At 41.7% G+C, this 23702-nt stretch overlaps 1 protein-coding gene across 4 annotated transcripts in view; it reads right to left on the reverse strand.

The window, feature by feature from the left end:
• The window catches only part of GAB1 (GRB2 associated binding protein 1), a 123718-nt gene extending 100543 nt beyond the window's left edge, over positions 1-23175 (reverse strand). For 2 of the 4 annotated variants that reach the window (XM_030313006.1, XM_030313007.1), the window contains exon 1: positions 22228-23174. In XM_030313006.1, the coding sequence (XP_030168866.1) occupies positions 22228-22299 (72 nt within the window). In that variant the 5' untranslated portion in view covers positions 22300-23174. Of the gene's footprint in view, positions 1-22227 lie in introns of all 4 variants that reach the window. The other 2 variants (XM_030313005.1, XM_030313008.1) reach the window with 2 other exon arrangements.
• Positions 23176-23702: the final 527 nt, after the last annotated feature.

Genomic DNA, 23702 nt, shown 5'->3' on the forward strand with positions numbered 1-23702 from the left:
TATGGAAAGAGCCCAAATGTCCACTGACTGCTGAATAAAGAAGATGTGGTGTATGTACACACACACACACACACACACACACACACACACACACACACAATGGACTACTACTCAGCGATCAAAAAGAATGAAATCCTGTTATTTGCAACAACATGGTTGGAACTAGAGTGTATTACGCTAAGCGAAATAAGAGAAAGACAAATATCGTATGATTTCATTCATATGTGGAATTCAAGAAACACAACAGATGAACACAGGGGAAGGGAAGGAAAAATAAGATAAAAACAGAGAGGGACGCAAACCATAAAACACTCTTAAATACAGAGAACAAACTGAGGGTTGCTGGAGGGATGTTGGGTGGAGGGGATGGGCTAAATGGGTGGTGGGCACTAAGGAGGGCACCTGTTGGGATGAGCACCGGGTGTTATATGTGAGTGATGAATCATTGAATTCTATTCCTGAAACCATTATTACACTATATGTTAACCAACTTGGATTTAAATTTATAAATAATAAAATAAAATAAAAATAAATAAATAAAATAAGTGTATGTGCTAAATGTGGGATGATTCCAACCCTCATTATTTCAGACTAGCACACAGGGTGGTGAATCGACTCACACAAATGCAGATTCTGTCTATAAGGCAGGATTCACGTGAAGTTAGATCATTTGCACAAGGCCACAGAGTTTTATGCAACATTCATAAAAGCCATTTCCTCTTCTATGCTCAAACATTATTAACCAGAGATACTAAAAACTCAAGCAGGCTGCAACCTGCCTGACCTACAGAAATGAGAACCTCTTTTAGCATACTTCAAACTAAGCATGGACTCACAAGGAAAAAGCAGGCTGCTGTTAAACTGAGGATCTTCTATGTTAGGGTCCCCAGTCTCTTGGCTCAAAGAGAACCCCTGAGATTGAAACAGGTGAGAGAGTAGAGTGACTGGAGCGTGCAGCATGGCAGGGCAGGGTTGTCACCACCACCACCCACTGTAAGTTTAACAAACACCCTGAGGCACTAGGTACCATGCAAACCTCAAAGCAGCCCTGTATGGAGGGGAGGGGCATTCCAGGAAAGACTTCCACACCCACCAGGAGATCCCAGTTTCCAGCTGGGGACCTGATGAGTGAACATGAGAAGGACGTACTCATTGCTCAAGGGGACACAGCCCTACAGAGGGTTTAGAGCACTCGCATGAGATGAATACCTTTCACAAAGTTAAACAAGTAAGGTCAGAGGATGCTTTAAAAAAACCAATAGCCCCATAAACTGGGGATAAGTTAAGCTCCATATGTTGGCTTAACCCAGTAGTGTGCAGCCATAAGAAATGCTCACCACAAAGCATGTGGAAATGTTCTCTCATTATACACGGAGGGAGGAGGGGAACAAAACCCATCTAGTTACCTTCCTCCTTCACTGTTTTCATACTGGGCAAAGCCAGATGAAAATGGTTCTACCAGTTCGATTTGGTGGTTTCTGCCTATGTATACAAGTAATTAATGGACACAGTTAATACCTACTTTCAGAATCAGACATTTTCAGTATCAGAAATGCATGTGGGATGTCATCTGTAAAATGGAGTGGTCCTCTGGCCAGGCATTACTACAGTTTCGTGTTTATTTACTGTTACCCACAAGAAAACGGAAATGGCCTGAAAGAAGGCAGACCCCAGAGCACCTGACAGCTGGGGCCCTCTGCTACATCACTCCTCAAGTACTGTTTAACTTCTAATGCCATTTAAAATGTTATCACCCATTTACTTAGCCCTGCAGTTTATAACAAACCTACCAAACAGGACAAACCAGTCTGGATTATATAATATGTAAATATGCCAGGGAGCTAGGGAGCACCTAACAGGAGGGTAAGACAGAGCAATGGTTAAATGAGCTAAACCTCACTATACCTGAAGGTAGCCTCTTCATTCACATTTCATTCCCAGCACTTTGTAACTAAAATGTGGAGAATGCAAAAACCAATGAAGAAATTATTATATGTATCCCCACAAATACCACCTAATGAGTCACTAAAATTAATTAAAAGGGACACAAAAGTCAGTATCTACATTTCATTCAGTTTTTAAAATCTTATATACCTACTGAATGACTCATATTTGGACCTAAAAATATTAACACATTCTAAAGAAACCATCAATGATTAGTATCTTTTTCACACACGCATGCACACATGCACACAAGCACACGCACCCTATGAGCTTAAATGTGGGCCTAGTGCCAGAACTCAAGTTTCACTAGCGTTGTTACAGGACTTGAATAAATTGTTTCATGCATGTACTTGTTTGAGAAACAGATTTTATATCTACCACCCTCAGAGATGTTAAACATGTACAAAACATGGAACTGGTAATATTCCATAACTATTCCCATAACACAATAAACTAACATAAGAGAGAAACTCCACAAACACAATATTTAACATTTTATGATAAAAAAGATAAATAACTGGGGCGCCTGGGTGGCGCAGTCGGTTAAGCGTCCGACTTCAGCCAGGTCACGATCTCGCGGTCCGTGAGTTCGAGCCCCGCGTCGGGCTCTGGGCTGATGGCTCAGAGCCTGGAGCCTGTTTCTGATTCTGTGTCTCCCTCTCTCTCTGCCCCTCCCCCGTTCATGCTCTGTCTCTCTCTGTCCCAAAATAAATAAACGTTGAAAAAAAAAAAAAAAAAAAAAAAAAAAAAAAGATAAATAACTGAAGTGATGATCAAAGGTACTCATTAATATCAATCACAATGCTTCATGATTACATTCACCTATAAATTTTTTCTTTTAAAAGGGCTGTTATGAATCAACCAGAAAAAAAACAAAACTATGAAGACTCAGTTATATTTATATAGTAGGTTAAGAGTAGATAGTGATTTTGTAAATATAGAAATCACACACACTATTCACAAAATTACAAGTAAATCAATGAAGTTCAACAAAAACTAGCTGAAATGTGGTAACTTCAGCCTAAATATTTAAAAGTATATATATATATATATATATATATATATATACACACACACATACATGATTGGCATATAAAATATAAATACATACGTTCATTATAATACTTCTTAAAAATTTAGGACTTGACAATGTACCAGAGTTCTTCCCCAGCTTCTCATTTTTTAAAGTTTGGTTTTTTTTAATAGCTATAATCAAATTTTTCTTTCCTGTTTTCAATATACTGTATTTGTGTGATTTTAAAAAGTCAGTCTTAAGAACCATCTTTGACGAGACAAAGAAAAAAAAAAAGCTCCAAGTAGGAAAAAAACCCTCTTTTGGCAAGCCTATTAAAGGTAGATTAAACATATTATTTTAAAATCTTTCATAGGAGCAGTGAGAGTTAGTGTTACCAGGCTACATCTTTCCATTCAAAAGAATAAGAGACACAAGGTTGCAAACTGGCCTAAACTATGGAAATTACCACACAGTGGTAAGCACCCATGGTTTCAACAGATTGTAGATTCAAATGCCCCCTCATTACATTGTCATTCCACCCTTTACTGCAATAAGTGAACAGGAACAAACAATCAAGGTGAATCGTTTTTGAAAAAGCTCCCTGGTACTCTGATACTCCCCTGACCTGCCCCCAAAATAAGAACTATAGAACTAAGGATATGTGCTGCCTCATTTTCTTACCTTTATAATCTGCTACATCACAATATCTGAGAACCCCTGGTTTTAGCTGACTACTCCCTTAACTAGTTTTAGAGCCCCAAGTTGTGGTTTCAGTCAGAAGGTGTCAACACAAGGTCAAAAAAATATTTCTGGACACACTTGCAGGCCACAAAGCCAGAACCTTGTAAAGACCATTTCTGTACTCTATAGAGCCAAGCCAGGCTGGCATCTTAATCATCCAAGCATCCACGGGGTAGGAGTTGACTCTACATGTGCCCTAGCTTATCCTGTCTGTCCTGTTCCAACCATCTGTGTTCACATGATAAGCCTGCAGAAGAGGTTCTCCAGCTCAGCTCACAGAAAGAGCTTTAGGACTAATTTTGCAAAGAACAAAAACAGGCTGAGTAGGAACTCAATCTAATCCAAGAGAGATTACCAAAGGTATTTCTGAGACAAATCCTAAAGTACATATTCCAAAAACAATACACAAAGGTGGTGGGAAGAGAAGATCTCAAATTTCTGCGGTATTAAAAAAAAAAAAAAAAAAAAGGGCGCCTGAGTGGTTCAGTAGGTTAAGTGTCTGACTTCAGCTCAGGTCATGATCTCTCAGTTTGTGAATTCGAGCCCCGCATCAGGCTCTCTGCTGTCAGCACAGAGCCTACTTCAGATCCTCTGTCTCCCTCCCTCTGCCCCTCCTCCATGCAGGGGCTCTATCAAAAATAAACAAACATTTGGGGGTGGGGGGGAGCTGTTCTGTGGGAAGGGGAAGGGAAAAATCCTTAATAGTAACTTCTAAAATGTTTCCCTTCCAAGAAGAAAAAGTAAACATTTTACAGGCTCGTATCTCTATAGGCCTCTCAGAAATTCCCATTGCTCATTTGGCAGGCATCCAAATAGCCCAGCTTGGCTGGCAAATGTTCAAATACAGTTATTCAAAATATGTTAATGAGGCTAACGTGGTGCTTCCACCATGCAACCCCACCTCTCCTATCTTTGTGTGAAGTGAACCTGTACAGGTTAAAACAGGCGTGCCAAACACTTGCTATGTGAAATTACTGACTGCTGGCTAACCCACTGCCAATTTAAAATAAGCATTTAGGGAGAGTGGCTTGTTCAAATGTATGCTGTCTTTAAAAATGGATATCGTGAGGTTCAAGTCACTTCCACTCCCATATACCTCTGTGGGTATAAAAATATAAAGGTTAACGATTTATATTCTTTAAGTACCACATTCCAAGTACCTTGAAGATTACAAAGTACTTCACAAGTATTCTTTTAAAATAATTTCCCAGTGAAATATTTTTCATTCTATAAAGAAATGCAAGTAGTGGTTACACATTGTATGGATAACAGTAACTGAAATGAAAAGCAGAACTCAGTTATTTTATCAGTTAATACACCTATCCAACAATATCCCTTTAGCCCGAAATCAAGTATTTCTTTTGTGTACATAAAGAAATAACAGAGCAACTAGTCAGTCATCTTTGGTTTGTATAAATCCTAAAAATCCCCAAATCCCCCCCCCCCAAATCTGACTACCTTAAAATTTTCACTCTTCTTTCCTCCTGCCTCCCAAAAAAGCATTTAATTTGTTTCTTCATCCACACAGACATTCCACACATACTCTGAATTTTAAAACTTAGGCCATAGAGACTCATTTTCAGTAGAACAGAAAGTGCTGGTTCCAAACAAACAATCTCAATCTCAATATTGCCCAGTCCCTGATCAGTCCTCCAGTCACCAGACCTTACGCAGGAAATCAGGATCTAGTGCCTTAAGTTTAAAAATTAAAGGGAGTTTGGAAGGAAGGTATAAATGGGATTACATACTTCCCCAGGGTGACTCATTCTCATACGCTCAGGATTAAATTCAACACTGACTCTGGATCAGGAAAGAATTTTTCCTCAGGGGCCGAAAGGGGCATGGGATTTCCAAATGTACACTCAAGTAGGATCTTCTGTGTGGCTCAGGTGAGCAAATCCCACATAATTAACTTCCTACTACAGTGAAGGAGTAAACATAGGTGAGGTGTACAACCTCCCCAGATGGTGCTGGTATGAAGCCCCTTCTGATGTTTCTGATGCTACACAGATTAGACAGAGGCAAGAGACACTGGGGTGGCACAACAGTGGGAATATACTCACCGTTACTGAACTGTGCACTTAAAAATGGGTACGACAGTACCTTTTATGGTATGTATTTTTTACAATTAAAAATAAAAATTAAAAAGAGAGATTGCGGTGAACTTACCATATTGCCATTGCTCTCAGGGACAACTAAAATGCTCTCACAATGTCTAAGTGTTTGAATGTGAGAAATTACACCAACCTACTACAGACAGAGGGGGATATGGCAGGCTGGGAATGGCACCGGGTCAGAAGCCTGTGCTCACGCCTCTGTCTGCCGAAACCAGCTGGCCTTGGACTCAGGGTATTTCCTAGGTTCAACTGCCTAGGGCCTCATTTTTTCCCATTAGGAATAGGAAGAGTAATAAAAGTGTTTTTCCTTTCATCACATTAAGAAAACCTGGCCATTATCTTTCTTGAGTCATTTTCTTCTCCCTAAGGTTTTCAATAAAAATCTCAAAGCTACGAAAATGTATTCTGCTTTGGAAATATATCGTTTAGAAACACAACAGATTCTATTTGAAAACATACATGAATGAATAGAACCTTATTTGAAAGAGTAAAAATATTTCAATATTCATGCTCCAATTTACCTTAGTAAAAACATGGGTTTCTCAACAAGTACTATTTCTCTAAGGAATAAAAACTAATTTCCTCAAAAATTTAGTATGTACGAAACTTACCATAAAAGAGTATCATGAATTGCTTAAGAATCACTGAAATTAGTAGGGAGATATTAAACATTTAAATATGTGTGAGCATTAAAAACTATACCTTAAAACATAAATAACCAAAGTATCAACATACTATAAATTTTAAGTCCGTCTATGTAGATTTCCTTTAATAATAAATCATATGTAATTATTAAAGAAACCCTTCCCTCTAGTAACTTATGCAAAGGGCAACAAATCTGCTTACCTAAGATTTTCTAATATATTTTCCAAGTTAAACCCAAACCCGAAAATTTTAATTTAAAATACCCCACTGAAACTTTATAAGCTATATATTTTTTTTATGCTGCACTTGTATGACTACTTAATGTCACAGTTCTCCCTAAGAGCATTCATCCTTGTTTTCAGCAAATACAAAATCTGAAGCATCTATCACTATGGTAAAGAACATATGGATTGGAATAAATTATAGGAAAAAATCTGAAAAAATAACTAGAAATATTAAGAGGCTCATAACAAAAGAGGTTTACCAAGTATAAGGCTTAAAAAGTACAAGAAAGCAAGGAAATAAGGTCACCTGGAATGAAGAGAGCAAGTCGTGAGTCCTGCTTTCAATTCTTTGCACAGAGTAGAGGTCCCAGGAGTCTAGCCTTTCTTGGTTGCCAAGCGTAAGTGGCAGAAGCTGGCTCTAGGTCTCCACCATATCCAGCAACAGCCCTTCTACTCACACTTCAGGAGCCAAGTGATCTACTAACCAAACTTACCTGGACTCACAGTGCAACGAGAGGGTGTGGTGGACACTTCATATAATAACAGTAATGATACTCGACACTTACAAAGCAGATGTGGAGGAGATTCTAGAAGATCTTGTAAGCAGATGCACAGAGTACATAAGAGGCTGAAGTATTCCTGAGCAAGTAAGTGGAGAAGGAAGACAGCATGAAGGATGGTAAAAGGGAGGGAGGAAAGATCAGCAAAGCCAGTCAATATGATACCATAGTGGTGAAAAGCTTTACAACAGCCTGGGTTCCTAGCATGGAAAAACGCATACTGACACAGAGATGGTTGGAGCAGGGTCAAGAATAACTTAACAAAGGAGCACCTGGGTGGCTCAGTCGGTGAGTGTCCAACCTCGGCTCAGTCATGATCTCACTGTCCGTGAGTTTGAGCCCCACGTTGGGCTCTGTGCTGACAGCTCAGAGCAGAGCCTGGAGCCTGTTTCAGATTCTGTGTCTCCCTCTCTCTCTCTCTCTGCCCCTCCCCCATTCATGCTCTGTCTCTGTCTCTCTCTCTCTGTCAAAAATTAATAAACATTAAAAAAAAAAAAGAATGATACAACAAAATCTGATAGCCATCATTTTGTAGGTAACTCTCCAAAATCCTTTTACTGTGGGTGGGGGGTAGGGCGGGTGTCACAAGCTTTCTGTAAGGTAACTGAATGGAATCAGAAAGTTGTCCTAAGGAACTCATATGCCAAAAAAACAGAGACAGCTTTCTCGAAATGGATTAAGTTCAGTAGGCAGCTGGAAATAAAGTAAGGGTTTTACTTTATTCCTCTAAGATTAAATAACCACTCCCACCTAGTCCACTTCTTGACCAGTTTTCTAAATAGAGTCTGTCTTGTCTGTTTGTCTTGTCTTCTCTTTCTCTAAAATGGACTTTAAAATCAAAGTTTAAACTTAAAGAGCTAGATTAGAATGTCTAGATTAAACACTCATATACACACACAGAGACACACACACACACACACACACACACACACACACACACACACACACTGAAAAACAAGAGAACCTCTTTAGTCACGTATAACTGCTTTGGTGCTCTTTTATAAATCGACCACATTTCAACTAACCAAAATTAGGGTGAACAAGACATGAATAATAAAGACAATGGGAAAGAGTGTTTGAAATTAGAACTATTCTAGGAAATCTGGACCATACTTTAATAATATGCTTTCAGATCCAAAAACCAGAATAACCAGAACTTCTGGTGAAGACTAATCCTTCTTCACCTTCCCTCCTTTGTCTTCAAGTCATTCATAAACGCTTGATTCGGGAATGCACATTCTTTTTTAAATCAATAGTTACATAATACCTTCCTTGATTTAATAATGTCTTTTGAGAGTCTCAGGTATTCTCACATGCTAACCTTTTTAAAATTTCCCTTTCACTTTTGTCTTCCACTAAATATGTCCTCTTTAGGGGACAGTTTGATCTAAATCACTGCTAGAAAACAGTACGCACACAGAATCGCAGCATATTTCCTTTACCTTACAGTAGAGAGGCTAAAGTTACTTTCTGAGTTTTGGTTCTTGCCTTCCTATCCCACTCTTTATACGTATTTACTTCTATTGGATTTTCTTTCTTCTCCCTTTTTCCCTCCATGCCCAACTCAGGATTTCTCGAAGGATAATTTAAGGGACCACCTCCATCAGAATCAGCAGGGCCTTGAGTTAAAAAGTGTTCTGGACTTCTACCTAAATTTACTAAATATCAGAAGGTGGGTAGGGCTCAAGATTCCTCACGTTAAAAGTTAGCCAGGTGATTGTTAAACACACTACAAAAGCTTGAAGATCACGGTCCCAAACCCTTGATTCTTCCCAAGACACAGGGACTCGACTAAACTATAAACTAGTACCATCAGAGCATCTGAGAAGAGAGAGCATGGTGGCAATTCTCCCTTCACCTTCCTTTTAAAAAGCAGATGGAAGAGGCAAGAAAGCACAGAGAGTAGAATATAAGCTGAATGTGAGACATCAGCACAAATGCAGACTCGTCAGCCCAGCTCTGTGGCTACTGCCAATTACAGTAGCCAGACCTGCAAGAGGACTGATTACATGTAATTTATAAAAAGTAAACAAGCTGGGCGGCTTATGAACAATGAATGAGGATATTCAAGCCAAGAGGTAATAAAAATCATGAATAAATGACTCAACATCCCCCTCCCCACCCAGACAACAATTGGTTGTATTCTGGCTAGGATTAGCAAGGACAAAAAAGAGTATTTGGGTAATGATTTAAATGACAACAGACCATTTGACAGAAATTCTATCAAATAAACCCTGGTGAAAGGTTACTGGGTAGCAGCTTCTGGTGTGTTCACAAGCTCAGCCATCTCAGTGACTGTTCTCCTTAGCCTTACTGAGGTAAAAAAAAAAAAAAAAAAAAAAGTTTGGCTCCAGTGCTACAACACAATCCTACACCTAAAATACAGTTGACTCTTGAACAACCCGGGGGTTGTTAGTGAAAATCTTGCATATAACTTCTGACTCCTCCAAAACTTTACTGAGAGCCTCCTGTTGACCAAAAGCCTTACCGATAAAACCATCGATTGACACATACTTGGTATGTTATATATATTATATACTGCATCCTTACAATAGTACCTTTTTCTTCTTCTTTTTTTTTGGTATTCTAGGCCACATGGTTTGTGTGTTTTTCAAATTGTTGCACATCTCCAAAAATCTTCCAATACAGTCACTGAAAAAATTCCATGTCTAAGTGGACCCACTTGGTTCAAAGGCATGCTGTTCAGGGGTCAACTGTATAGCTTTTAATGGACATAGGAAAATAAACTAAATAAAACACATGTAGAAACTAGGTTTTATGAAGAATTCGTCTACATAGGGTTTCTCAACTTCAGCACTACTGACATTTTGGGCTAGATAATTCTTTATTATTGGGGTTGTCCTGTGCAATGCAGAATGTTTAATAGCATCCCTGCCTCTACTCACTAGTGGCCAGTAGTACCCCCAGTTGTGACAACTAAAAATGTCTCCAGACATTCTCAAATGTCCCCTCTTGAGGCAAAATCGCCTCCCCACTCCCACTAAAAACCACTGTTCCATGCAGAAACAGCATGAAGAAAAGTTCATATTAGTAAAATAGCTCATATAACATATTTTTGACATCATAAGAAACCTTACAATTTCTGCTTTTAAATATAAATATAAAATATATGCCTTTTGAGTATATCACCCTATTTTTCCATAAATTTTTCTATTACCAGGGGCTAAAACACAAAATCTTAATATTGTTTTAATAAGCTATCCAAGCCATTATGAAAAGGGACACACAATAAAATAACTGAGTAGGCCCAAGGTATTTATGCCCATGTAACAGAGCCAACATACCCATCAGGCACAGGAAGCACAGAGCTAGGGCCCATGAAACTTTTTAGAAGCCCAGAAAAAGTGTTTTTATATTAATTTCTTTTAAAATCAGAATAAAAAATGAATATAATAACAATACCAGCTTGGAACATATCCATCTTTATAGTGACACAGATACAAAGTACAATTTTTATTCCTTTTTTTTTTTTTTTTTTTTTTGTAGAGGAACTGGGGCCCATGAAAGCAAAATTACCTGGGGTTCATAAAAGTCACCATATGGTCCCACCATCTGAAGGGCAGTAAACAATTAAAACAAGCATGTATGATCAGGTGTCACAAGCACCATGCCATGGAAACAGCAGAGCATCAAAGGAGGATAAAGCAGATATTCACAGCCCACCAGCTCTATGTGTGAGAGGAACGGTGGTGGTGGAAGTTCAGAGGAGGCTTCGGGGGCAGAGAACAAGCAGAACTTAGCCTGGTGTGAAAGCAGACAGGCGAGGACCAAGAATTTCCGGAGAAGAGCATGAGCAAAGGCCACACAGACAGGTCCCACGGCCTGGGACGCGGAAGTTCGGTACAGCTGAAGCAAAGGGCAAGAGTGAGAAGGCAGCAACAAATACTACGGGGGGCACACGCAGGCCCCTCATCACAACGGGCCTTGCAAGCTGAGAGAAAAGGTTTGGGCACTTCTAAGGGCAAAGGGACACAGCAGAGCAGCTTCAAACTGGGGAACAGCATTCTCAGATTGGTGTTTCAGAAGGCCATTCTGGCTGCCTCAATGGAGCCAGTTTGGAGGAGAAGTGAAAGAATGGAAAGGTAGAGGCCACTGGTTTCTGCAGCAATTGAGAAGGCAAAAGGCACCTTAGGTAGCAGAGGTCAATTAACTCAAGAGATATTTGACAGGTGGAGGCACCTAAGCGGCTCAGTAGGTTGGGCATCTAACTCTTGATCTTGGCTCAGGTCATGATCTTATGGATCGTGGGATCGAGTCCCATGTTGGTCTCTGTGCTGACAGCACAGAACCTGCTTGGAATTCTCTCTCTCTCCCTCCTTCTCTGCCCCTTCCCCACTCACACGCCTGTCTCTCTCTCTGTCTCTCTCTCTCTCTCTCAAAATAAACAAACATTAAAAAAAGAGAGATCTGGGAGGTAAAACTGATAGGATTTGTCACTGGGTGTGGAAAATGAGGGAAGGACAACACAGAACACCTCTGGCTTAAGCCAATAGACAAGGGTTGGTGGAGTGACTGACTGAGGGAACAACAAGAGGACCAGGTTTAATGACAGGATGATAAGACCTGGCATGGACATGCTGAGTCTCAGTTGCTGTGGGAGATCTAAGCAGTCCTCAACCTAAGCAGTTAGATCCACAGATGCGGAGTGAGAAACGGATTGAGATAATGCCTACAAAGCATCCACACGTATAATTCAGGGCCATTTAAGATCCAGAGATGGGCTTTAAAGGTTAGAAAATGTTCAAGGCTATGATAATGTTTGTGTGTAAGTTTGTAAGAATTCTGCAGAAACTGAGAGCTGAGAGCTTTTATCAAATTTTCATAGGGGTTCACAAACACACATTGGATGACAAACCACTAACAGCATGTGAGGGGAGAATGGGCCATCCAGGGCTAGCACTAGAATACTGAAGAACACGCACATATAAGGAAACCCAAGCCTGGTATCAGGATGGCATGGGAAAGAACAGATTTTGGAAAGAGGGACTGGTCATCTCTTCAACAATGTAGTCAGAAGGTCCACGAAAAGCAAGAGCTAAAAAGTTCAAGTCTAGTTCTGCTAGATTTGGCAACCAGGAGTCACTGGGGATCTCAGCGGGAACTGTTTAGGTAAGAGCAGTGGAAAAGGACCCAGGCTCTATTCCATTATGAAATGAGTGGCAGGTGAGGAAGAAGGGGCAGTCAACCGTACAAAACCTACTCAAGAGTCTGGCTAGAAAAGGAGCAATAAAAAGAGTCTCACTCCAGCTCCATCTTTGAAAATGGAATCCGCCATTTAAGGTCGTGGTAAGAAATCTCTTACCACCTTCATTAAGCCTTCAAGTGTCCCTGAGTTTACCTCCTTCTGCTAGATTCTTCTGGAGTCTTGCCTCAAACATCACTGATCATAATATAATTAGCAATACTGAGTGCATCCTATGTAGCATATAAACTCCCAAAAAATGAAGACAGTGCCTTCTTGGTCCACCTCTGAATTCTTCAGAGTACCTTGTTCATAGTGGGTATTCCCTCAGTGACTGAAGGATGTGACCCAAGAGGTGAGAGATCTGGCTCTGCCTTAACAGTTGGTAAGCATGTATGACCTGGGACAAATCAATTAGTCTCCCAAAGGCTAATTTTTCACTCCCTGTAAAATGAAGAGGTTGGGTTCTTGACTAGGGAAGAAGGAGATTTATGAAATATAGCTATTGCTCTGGTAATCATAGAAATCCAAATCTTTTGTATTAAAAGCCAAAGGACATCCAAACAATACACGAAAGAGAAATAGGTTAGAAAGGTTGAGAAACAACAAACTAGATGATTTATAAATTTAGGTTTAAAATTCTGTAATTATTTGGTCATGCTGCTCAAGAGATTATGCAAAGGATCACATTGTACATTTAGACACAGAACAAATGCCATCTTTGTCCTCTTGAAATTAATGTCCTATCACAAACACTAAAAAATGATAAATGAAGGCATAATTTTCTTTGTAAGCAGATCATGTGTACACACCTTCGACTGTGTATACTGTGGGTCATTATGAAAAGCATCTAGAAAAATATATTAAATATATTAGGCTTTCTTTTCCTATTTCGACTATTTACTTAAGTGAAGAAAAAGAAAAAAAGGAATACTGTTCAACAGCACCAGTTTAATTTTGCAGCCTGTTTTTTGGAGATAAATGACCTATATACCAAATGAAGATTACTCAGAAGGCTTTGGTTTTATGTAACAGCATCACTAGGATCAAATTACCTTCCCAAATAGTTTGCATTCTTACCAGTTCAGTATTCCCTTTTACCTTTTCTCAACACTTCAAATATTTAAACCTGAAACTGTCAGGGAGAACTTGTAAAATTTAATACTCCTACACAACTTCAGGGTCAATTATAACTTTGCCAGAGGGAAGGGGGTTCAAATAATACCTCCTTAACTGAATGAGGTTATCGTTCCTCTTCACGTTCTACCTAACACCACTGGAATTCAAAACACTGGAGGGAGCATTTTACCGAGTGTTTCTCTTTCAAGAGTGCAAGATTAAAACTCCTCTCCCGCTAATCAAATGGTCATCCCTCCACCAGAAGCACTTTCATCCTGGCTGCTCTGACTCTGGCCAAGGCACTAAAGGGAATGTGTGATGGACTGGAGTTGAGAAAGCACACCAGGTACTTAATTCTTTCATCAGGTAGTCATCTCAGGGAGGAGATCTGCTACTCGGAAAGTGGCCTGACCACATTTCCCAATACAGTAGTAACTAAAAACTGCATTTCAGGAGAGAAAAACAATCTGCATGCTGGGTTGAACATTATTATTCCCAGTCTTGATTACCAGGGTACAGGGACAGAAATAACTTCCCACTTTTAGAGAAAAGATAAAAGAATGTGTGTGTAAAGATTCTAACACAAATACTCTCTGATACTGGTGGCGGGGCTTATATTAGAGAGAAAGAAGTGAAAACAAAGAGGAAAAGAGCAAGAGGTTAGATAGAGAACCGCAGGACAAAGAGTGCCTTTACCTTTCTCCCACTTAAAAAAAAGTTAGCAAATAAAATATTATGGCAACTGGCTAATTGATGTATTAAATACAAAAATAAAGGGGCACGCCTAGCTGGCTCAGTTGGTGGAGCATGCAACTCCTGATCTCGGGGTTATGAGTTTGAGCCTCACAACGGGTTTGGAGATTACTAAAAAAATAAATAAAAATAAACTAAAAACAAAACAAAAATAAAAACAACAACAACAGAATTCTCAACCTTCTACTGTCCTACGTCTTCATTTCACAAAAGCAAACCCTCTTGATCAATATTATATTTACTTGCTTATTTCATGTATAATAGCTAAATATCTCTGGACAATACCAACAAATATTGAACTCAACCAAGCAACAGGAAAGTAATGTACAAAGCCTTGGCGCTAAAGGACAATTTTTTCCCCTCTTCAGACCACAGGATGGATGCCTTCCTCTCACTTTTCTCTTGAAATGTAAAGTGGAATTTTGAGGTTTTCTTTTTCCATGAGTGCCATTCTTAAAGAACATATAAAACTATGTTCAAAAAAATTTCAACTACATGAGTCAAAGAAAAATTAAAAAGGGAAAAGAAAAACAATGAACAGGATAGTTAAAGCACAGTTTAGTGTTTTTCTTCCTTTAAAAAAAAAATGACCTAAGATTTTTACATTGAAAAGAAATGTTTGGACTCATGTTTGGACTCTCTCGTATATTGTTTTTAATTCATGGAACAATGTACCCATTTGTTTTTTTTTCCTTTTAGTATATATTTTTTTTCTTTTTGAATACACAGGAATTTTTTAGGCCAAGTATGAATTCAAAGTAAAAAGCTGAGAAAGAAAAAGAAACACCACCATAAGAAAAACTCGTGGTGAACTTGGCATTCTTTCCAGTATTAAAAAAAAAAAAACAAAACAACCCTCAGTTTAGAAAGATAATAAAAATTTCTGAAATACACATAAAGGAAAGAATATTAAATGAAAAAATTTAAGATAACTCACATTTCCTCTTCTGGAAGCTCTATTTCTTTGCAACTTACATCTTCATGTGCAGTTTGCATATAGCAGCTCTGCTAAAAACAACCACATGGAAAATTTTTGTTCCAGATAAATACTGCAGGACAGGGCTTGGCAGCTACAAGTTGTAATCAGAATGCTTCAAGAGCTAATGTAACAGAGATAACAACCAAACATGTATTTCGGTGCACCGTGTTAACTATTTTTTACAAAGCAGGCTATCACACAGTCAAAAGCTGCTGGGTTCTACTTCATATGCATTTAACAGTGAGAATTCTTCCCTTAGTTAAGGAGAATTTTGCACATATGAATAAAAGAACTGCTTAAGATATAAAAGACTCTCTTTTCCAGTCCAGTTATTTTTGTATTAAGGTGCTCATGCGTACAAGCCTGGAATGGTCAAAAACGCCCAGTTCCTAAAGTGACTTTTCCCAGTAATTCCACAGGCCTGAACTGCCACCTACTATTCAGTAAGACTCCAGCCATCTAGTTGGCAACTGAAGAGGCTACTTATTTAATGGATGTGGAAATCCACGGTACAAAGAACCACTTTTCCCCAGGAGTAATCTAAAGAAGAAAAGAATGCTAATTTCATTTGTGCTTGTAGCCAAAGAGGGAGGAAAAAAAAGACCTGTGACTTGATAAGTTTCCTGTACTCAAATCCACACACAGAGATAAAAGGAGTCACACAGAAACGTTGTGACTTTCAAGCCAAAGTTCAAATGGCAAATTCTGATGAAGCTCTAAGTTGGTGGAAATTAGCCACCATGTTAATTTGAGGAATGCGAAATGAGAGAACCTCTTCCATCAACAGTCAGAGGGGGTTTAATGAGACCCAGTGGTGTTCTTCTCTTTCCTCCAACACTAGCTGGCACTCACACAGCTGGGCTAAGATGGCTTCCAAAGTCCAAAATAAGACACTAGCCCAAGGCAGCGCTGGCCCTCCTGCTGGAACTCAGGAGCAAACGAATCAAAGGCTCTTTTATTCTCCCTCCCACCAGAACATGCTCCCTCTCTGTTGTAAACTAAATGCTTGCCAGAATGAATTATTTAGCTCAAAACAGACATAAAGAAATCTTAAATAACACACAGCCCTTGAATTTGAATAAGCTCAGGTGACCAAAGGAGTTGTTTTGTTTGTTTCTTGTCTGACACATAAAATTCACTTGCGGTCAGGATCCCATCAGAAGCATTAGGTCATGGCAGAAACAGAAACTTCTCAAACTAGATGTTACAGCTGACATCCAAACTCCATGCTTGAAACTGAGGTGTTCGGAAAGCCGTCCCTTAACTAGGAGGTCTAAAATCAACACAAAGTCTTCGTTCCTCCTTTAAAGCCAGGCTTCCCTTAGGATTTGCTATTTTTGCCAACAGTAAGTACCTCTGTTCTTCCAAGAACAGAGCCTAAAAATTCATCTGTGAAATCTTCCCTGGCAGCCCCCTTCCATTCCCTCCCAGTCTGAACTCTTAAGCAATTATTATCTGAATCATTCATCTGGCAAGTAATCATATATGGCCTTATAACATATGTCTTGGAAAATGATTTAAATGTAGGTGCATTTACAGCTTGTCTTCACAAATAGATTAGAAACTCCTTGAGGGCAGGGAGTGGGCCTTTCCGTCCATTGTATTCCACACAAGACACATTACAAAAGCTCCAGAAATACCTGTTTATTCAGTCAACAGGTACTTGTTGCTCTTCTATTCTGAGCCAGGCACTGCTCTGGGTGCTAGAGTCACAACTGAGGCACCCACACACAGCAGGATGCAGCAGGCCTGTGTTCAGTGAGCCTGTGTTCTGTTAAAGCAAATGCTGGAGGGTCCCTAAAGAACTCTGCTTAAGCAGTTCCTAATAAATCCACTAAACTGTTTAAGATGAACAAGAAATTAAAATTTATTTCCCAAAAACAGAGGCCTACTGAGAAGCTCCCCACTCTGCCTCTCATTTCCAAGCAAATATCTAAGGAATGTTAAGCCGCAAGAGTTTAAAATCTAAATTTTTACAACATTTCTCCATTTTACAGACGAGGAAACTGAGGGTCAGAATGGTCAAGGTATCAGGTGGATAATGGCAAAGTCAAGTCGAATCCTGGGTCCTGACACTCAGTCCAGAGTTCCTTCCACAGCAGCACAATTTACCCCAAACTCCTAAAAAAATAAAGCAGTAGTCCACCTGCTGTATTGTCCTTTCTCCCGTGTTAGCTTCTGTAAGAAAATTAGGAGTAATGACACTTACTGTTCTGAATCTATCACCTCTTAAACTTCCTCAATCTGCAAATTATCAAGACGTATCTACATATTTATGTTGACTACAAAATATGGAATTTTATTTAGTCATAAAAAGTGCTTTGTCATTTTATATCTTTCTTATTTTTAAAGCAGACTCAATGACAAAACACACAGAAATAACCAAGTCAGCTGGCAACCAGATTATCCAAGTGTAACTCTTGTCGTATTACTGTATTTTGTCCAAAGATGATCTTTTTAAAAAATTTAAAAACCAATTTTTAACACAGAACTCTAAAACCACCCTCCAAACTGATAGAACTTCCTAATGGTTATTTTGAATCCCAAAAGACAACAATCAGACTTAGGAATCCAGCAAGTTTTACATGGAGAATTTTGTACTCATCATTAAGTCCAGGCACAATCAAAGAATGAACTATTATTACCTATCATAAAGGCTTAATGTAATTGGTAGTTGATGATCTTTGTTAATAGAAACAGTGTTCCTGCCACACTAGAAAAAGTAAAAAGAAAACATTAAGAATTTGAGTGTAATGTTTACTAAAGTGAAGTTTTCCAGAAAAAAAAATTCCTTCAACAGAATAATTATGTTCCTTCAGTCACTACAAGCAAAAGCTTCAGAATCCCCTGATTGTTACTGGTAATTGCAAAAAAAAAAAAAAAAAAGAAAAGAAAAAGAAAAAAAAAAAGTGCAAGAAGAGCTTCCAGACATCACAGTCCCATTTGCTGTAGCAACAATATTGAGCAGAGACAATGCTTAGCACAGATCCTGGGCTGTCCTTAAATAGGACAGCCTGCCTGTCTGTGCCCCTCTCCTCCATGTAACTAACATGTCAGATGCCCACCCGGAGGAAAAGGCTATTTCTGTTTCTAGGCCCATTTCCAAAACCAGGGGCATGTTCTAGACAAGAACCATCCTATTAAGTGACAGTGGAAGAGTGGAGCCCAAGCTGGGTACAGATTACACACCCAAGAACTGGCCAAGGTCTTACTCCCAGGCTGGCTGGCAGCTAATAGGCCACTTTGGTCTAGCCTCAGAAGTAGGTTCTCCTGCTGAGATTGCATACCTGCCCAATGCTGACAGCTGGGCCATGGAGGAGTGCAAACTCAGTGTCCAGACTTGAGGCAGGCCATAGGGAAGCTCCCCCTACAGAGATATGGTGATAGCCAGCTGGCTTGAATCAATCCTTTGTTTTCAGACTTACATTTTCTCTCAGCTGAAATTTCAAGTCCTGATGAAAATCCTACCATTATTTCAACCATCCGATTTGTCTTTAAAGATCTCTTTTAAAAAATCTGAGCATCACTGTTTAGTGCATACTACCAAGAGTTTACTTGTTCTCTGTAACCCTAGTAACGGTGATCTGTAAATGATTCCATTCAGGTCCTTAAAGTAAAAAAGCAGCTGTTTAATATACAACACAGGACAAAAACCAAAACACGGTAGTAGCAAAATTGCAAGAAAGCATGAACACTTTCACCTCCGCTTTAAGTAGACTTCAAAAAATTCACAGAGGATGAAATGAAACACATACAAAGGTTCTTACTCTTTTGCAAATAAATACAGAAAAAAGTAAAACGAGATGAAAAGGCTAGAGGAACTACTCACTACTCCAGTATTCCTCTTTTACGTCACTTTTACTCTCTTTAGGAAATTCAAGAAAAGCCTTCATATCAGATGAACACACTAGTGTGCAAAGACAACAATGCTGTGTAGTTGACTATGAAACAGTAAACATAAAATGGAGTTGTATAGGGAATGCAACGGGGCCATAACATGAGATGACTTTAATGATGAAACTAAAACAATTTTTGCCACATAAAAGCCCTTAAGGATCATCTAAATCAATGTTTGAATACCCTATAAAAACTGTAAACAGCAAGACAACTGTCAAAATTCCGTGGGCCAAAAGTTCCCCAACAGAATCAATGCTCAAACTCCCTGATGTCTTGTTTAACAATTACAGTACCACTCATCCAAGGTATCTTTTCACAGCAAATTCATTCATTAAAAACCATTATCAAGCAACATTTTGCGTACTGGATGGTCAACAATGTTTCCTTTTACCCTTTATTTTCATAAAGATTTTACATGAAAAGAAAACAAGCATAGGAAATGCATATACATATGAATGTCTTTGAGGGTCAAAGCTAGTTTAGCAAAAACAATCCGAACTGAATACCAAAGCCAAAAGATCAAAAATCTGGAAATGTCAAAATCTTCTGGGCAACCAAACTGACAGCTAAAATATTAAGACCGACCTCACTTTAACTTATAATATTCTGGTCATCCTCAGGGACCTCTTAAATTCTGGTAGCACCCTGCACGCTGTCTTCCTGGGCCATAGCCATGTATAAAGAAAACACTAGTGCTCAGCCAAGCAAGAAAATCCCCACCTCCCCCCAGCTGTAAAGCATATTCTTCCCCCTGTTGAAAACACAACTTAGGGATCCTGCTATGTCTCTAAAGTATTCCCACGGTTTCAGACTACACTGAGCTTGTTCCTCAAAACATCTATTTAAAAAAATAAATAACAATCAGCTTGGGCACACAATCTGAAACCACTTTATGTTGTGGGCTCACTTTTTCACATATTCTTGTCTCACTTCCCGAAGACTCAGAAAACTGCCTGAAGGGTCTTATGTTTCTTTAGCATTGCACATCTGATCCCCAGCTCGCCTCTTCCTTGCATTCTCAACTAATATTCATAGACTCCTAGAAAGCTATAATCAGAAAGGAGCTTTAGAGATGATTTAGTCTGCACTCCACTTGAAATGAACTAGATGAGTCATTAACCTTTTATATAGCCCAGTCAGGCAGATCTGGGTTCAAATCCTATCCATGGCATATTCTGGATACAGAAACTTTTCTCATCTATAAAACTGAGATAACACCTACCTCATAAAACCGGTGTAATGATCAAATAAAATAATATACATTTTTTAAAGTTGGACTTTTCATTTTCTTTGTCCTTGTTAAGACAATCTTTTAGGCTGATTTTCGTCCTAGGTCATTTTACATTAAATTGCAAGCCCAAAAGGCAGGGCAAAAGGCAGGGCTTCTTCTCTACTGTATTTTCTAACCTTTTGGTGCCTAGTCCAGTGCTAGGCATCTTTTGAGAGAGCCATAAACCAACCGTGTGAAAGAATGCCTTAAGTCTCTATAATCACTACTTTTTAGGCAAAGGTACTGTCCTTAAGCTTCCTCCTAGAACCTACTTAGGTCTATATGTTGCCTAACCTATGCCTCTCAAACACACCTCTCTCCCTACTCCCTCTTCTCACACATACACAACCTTCTCTTTAGAACCAAGAACTGAAAAAAAACACTTACCCCCCCCCCCAAATTTTGCAATACAGTTAGCATCTTCACCAGAATATTCAGGCAAACTGTGGTAAGTACAAGGAGACAAGATTTGGAAGGGTTCAAGATTTCTGGAGAACTTTCTTCGGATGTGTGGCATCAAGTCCTTAAATGAGAATTACTTGTCTATAACAAAGGCTGGCAGAAAGTGAACCAGAAACTCCAGCGAGTCCCTGAAGTTAATTATTGCACTTCACTCCACCATCCAAGCAGTGACTAATAGGATTAATTTGGGCTCTAATATCAGGTGTAAAAATCCTTCAACAAGATTCAAGTTCCATTCGAAGTGCTGGTCACTGACAATGAATTTATATTTAAGGGGGCATAAGTTTTGCTTTTGAAAACACACTGTACTAGAAAAACATTGGCTCCGTACGCCAGGACGAACGTGTCATTTCTTTCCTTTGCAAAGGGCAGCAACAAAAGAACCAATGGGTGAGAAGGGGTAAGATTCCAGACCCCTGAAGAGGACACAGATTTCCACCAAAGTAAGGTTGGTTCTTTCAAGGAATATTTTTAACAGCTAAAATAGCTTAACACACAATCAGTATCTTGTATCAATTACACAAATGCCATTTATGTAACCCTGGTGGCCTGGAAAAGGACCGCAACACACAGAAATCCTACTGGCCGCAGCTGTCCCCCCTCCTGCGAGGCTTGACAGCGCGTCCAACGCGCCCAAACACCAGCCGCCAGGCTCCCCCCAGTGCCCTCCTCTCGCAGCAAACTGCCAAGATTCTCCGGCCATACTCCACGGTCCCCAGGATTCAAAACCGCGAAAATGCGAACCCTTGCTAAGCAAACGGCAGGGCGCGTAGTAACTTTTCTTTCTCTTTTGCAGGGATCGGAGATGCTGGTTTCTAACACCAACTTTTCAGGTCCACAAGCCTCCCGCACGCAATGCACCTCGAGGGGTATGACTGAGAGCGCACCAGAGGGCTGCTGAGCTCTAAAACCTCAGCGGTTTTCCGATTGCGGGAAATTCAGGATACAGCAGCCCCATTGTGATTAAATGCAGATATAAAGAAAGGAGAATGCTCTTCCCCTTAACCTCTGCTACAAGGAATAATAAAAACACGCAGCAGGCATTAGGTGGAAATCCCGGGGCCTCCCACGGGCCGATGAGGCCCGCAAAGCAGGCCATCTGGAATCTGGAGGAAGAAAGTTAGCCGGCAAAGTGGAGGGAGCCAGGGCGTGAGTGTACAGCCTCGGTCACGAGCCTGCGGAGGAAGGGGCCGAGGGGAAAGAGATGGGGGACTAAGCTGAAGAACCAGTCCCGCGTGCGACCAGGGCAGGGGTGCGGGCGCAGAGGCCCACCGAGCGGCGGCCGAAGCTCTACTTACATAACGTTTCAACTTCTTCTCCGGGGGGGACTTGCGGAGCCATCCCGAGCAGACCACTTCGCCGCCGCTCATGGTGCGCGCCTCTCCGGCTCCCGGCCGGGCAGCTGAGGGGCGGGCGGGCGCGCTCCCGACAAAGCCGACGCCTGCCGCCGGCGCGGTGGCGAGGACCTCGCTCTTCCGAGGCGCAGCCGGGGCAGACAGGACGCTCCGCAGCGCGCTGGCTCTGAGTGTCCGAGTGTCTCCCGCGCGGGTCCGCAGATATGAACAGAAGCGGGTAGAGCCGCCAAGGCCGACACCTCCGGGCAGGGGTCGCCGCCGAGCCGAGGGCGCCCCGGCCTCCTTTTAGTGCGCCCGCCTAGCCGCCACGCGCGCCGTCCCGCCGGCCGCCTCAGCAGCGCTCAGGCTCAGCGGCACTGTGCCCCGACACAGAGCTGAGCCTCGGTCCCCTGCGCTCCGCCCCCTAGGAACAGGACCTCCCCAGAGCTCTTTCCGAAACAGACACTACGTTGCACGCGCGCACATACACACACACACACACACACACACACACACACACACACACACAATGCCCCCGCGTGGCGCCCACTCTGGCTCGCCCGTCTCGGCTTCGATGCGCCCGGCGAGATCCTCTCTTTCCCGCTCCTCTGGAGAGGGTGGGTCACTTCCCCGCGGCGCGGGGGGCGCACAGAGGAAAACAGGGAAGCCGCGAGGGTTTCGTGCGGGCGCAGGGCAGGTCCTGGGCCACGCAAGGAGCCGCCCGGGTGGCGGCGAAGCGCGGGGCGTCGCTGGGCGGCGGGCGCAGGGCAGGGCGCAGGTCCCGCCGGAGGGTGGGTCTGTTCTCGCCACCGCCGGAGAGGGCGGGGAGCGGCGGAGGAACGAGGTACTCGGCTGCTCGGCTCCGGGGACGGACCCCACTGTCCCGTCCCCTCACGCTCCTCCCGCGCCGCCTCCCCCACCGCGGGGCGCGCGGCAGGTTCAGAACGGCCCGTCCCCCGGTCCCGATCCCTCCCTCTCCCGGCCTCCCCGTTCCCTCTTCCTTTCCTCCTCCCCTTCCCACGTTCGGGCCGGCTCCGGTTACAGCCCAGACTTTCTCTGAAACTCCGCCGAGCGCTTCCAGCCAAAACAACAAGGGCCGGGGGCGGAGGGAGCGGACGGAGGGAGGGAGGGAGCGAGAGAGGTAGGGAGCGGGAGTCCGAGAGGCACCCTGGGATCTGTAGTTCAGGAAGCTGGAGCGGGGTCCTCGGCCACCCGGCTGCGGCTGCGGCCAGAGCCCCCAGCAGGCACCTAGTCTGGGAGGGCGGCCGAGGCCTTGGCGAGGCCGGCGCCGCCGGGGCTCGGGCCCTGGGAGGAGCGAGGAACGTTCGAGCGTCAGTTTGTGGTTTGCCATGTTGGCTCTGTCGAATGTCAGTTCAGAGTTTGTACGGAACAGAAGATCGGGAGTTGGGGGGGGGGGCGGGTTTTCTCCACTTGACAGC

Source organism: Lynx canadensis, chromosome B1 (assembly GCF_007474595.2).
Source record: "Lynx canadensis isolate LIC74 chromosome B1, mLynCan4.pri.v2, whole genome shotgun sequence".
Lineage (NCBI taxonomy): Eukaryota > Metazoa > Chordata > Mammalia > Carnivora > Felidae > Lynx > Lynx canadensis.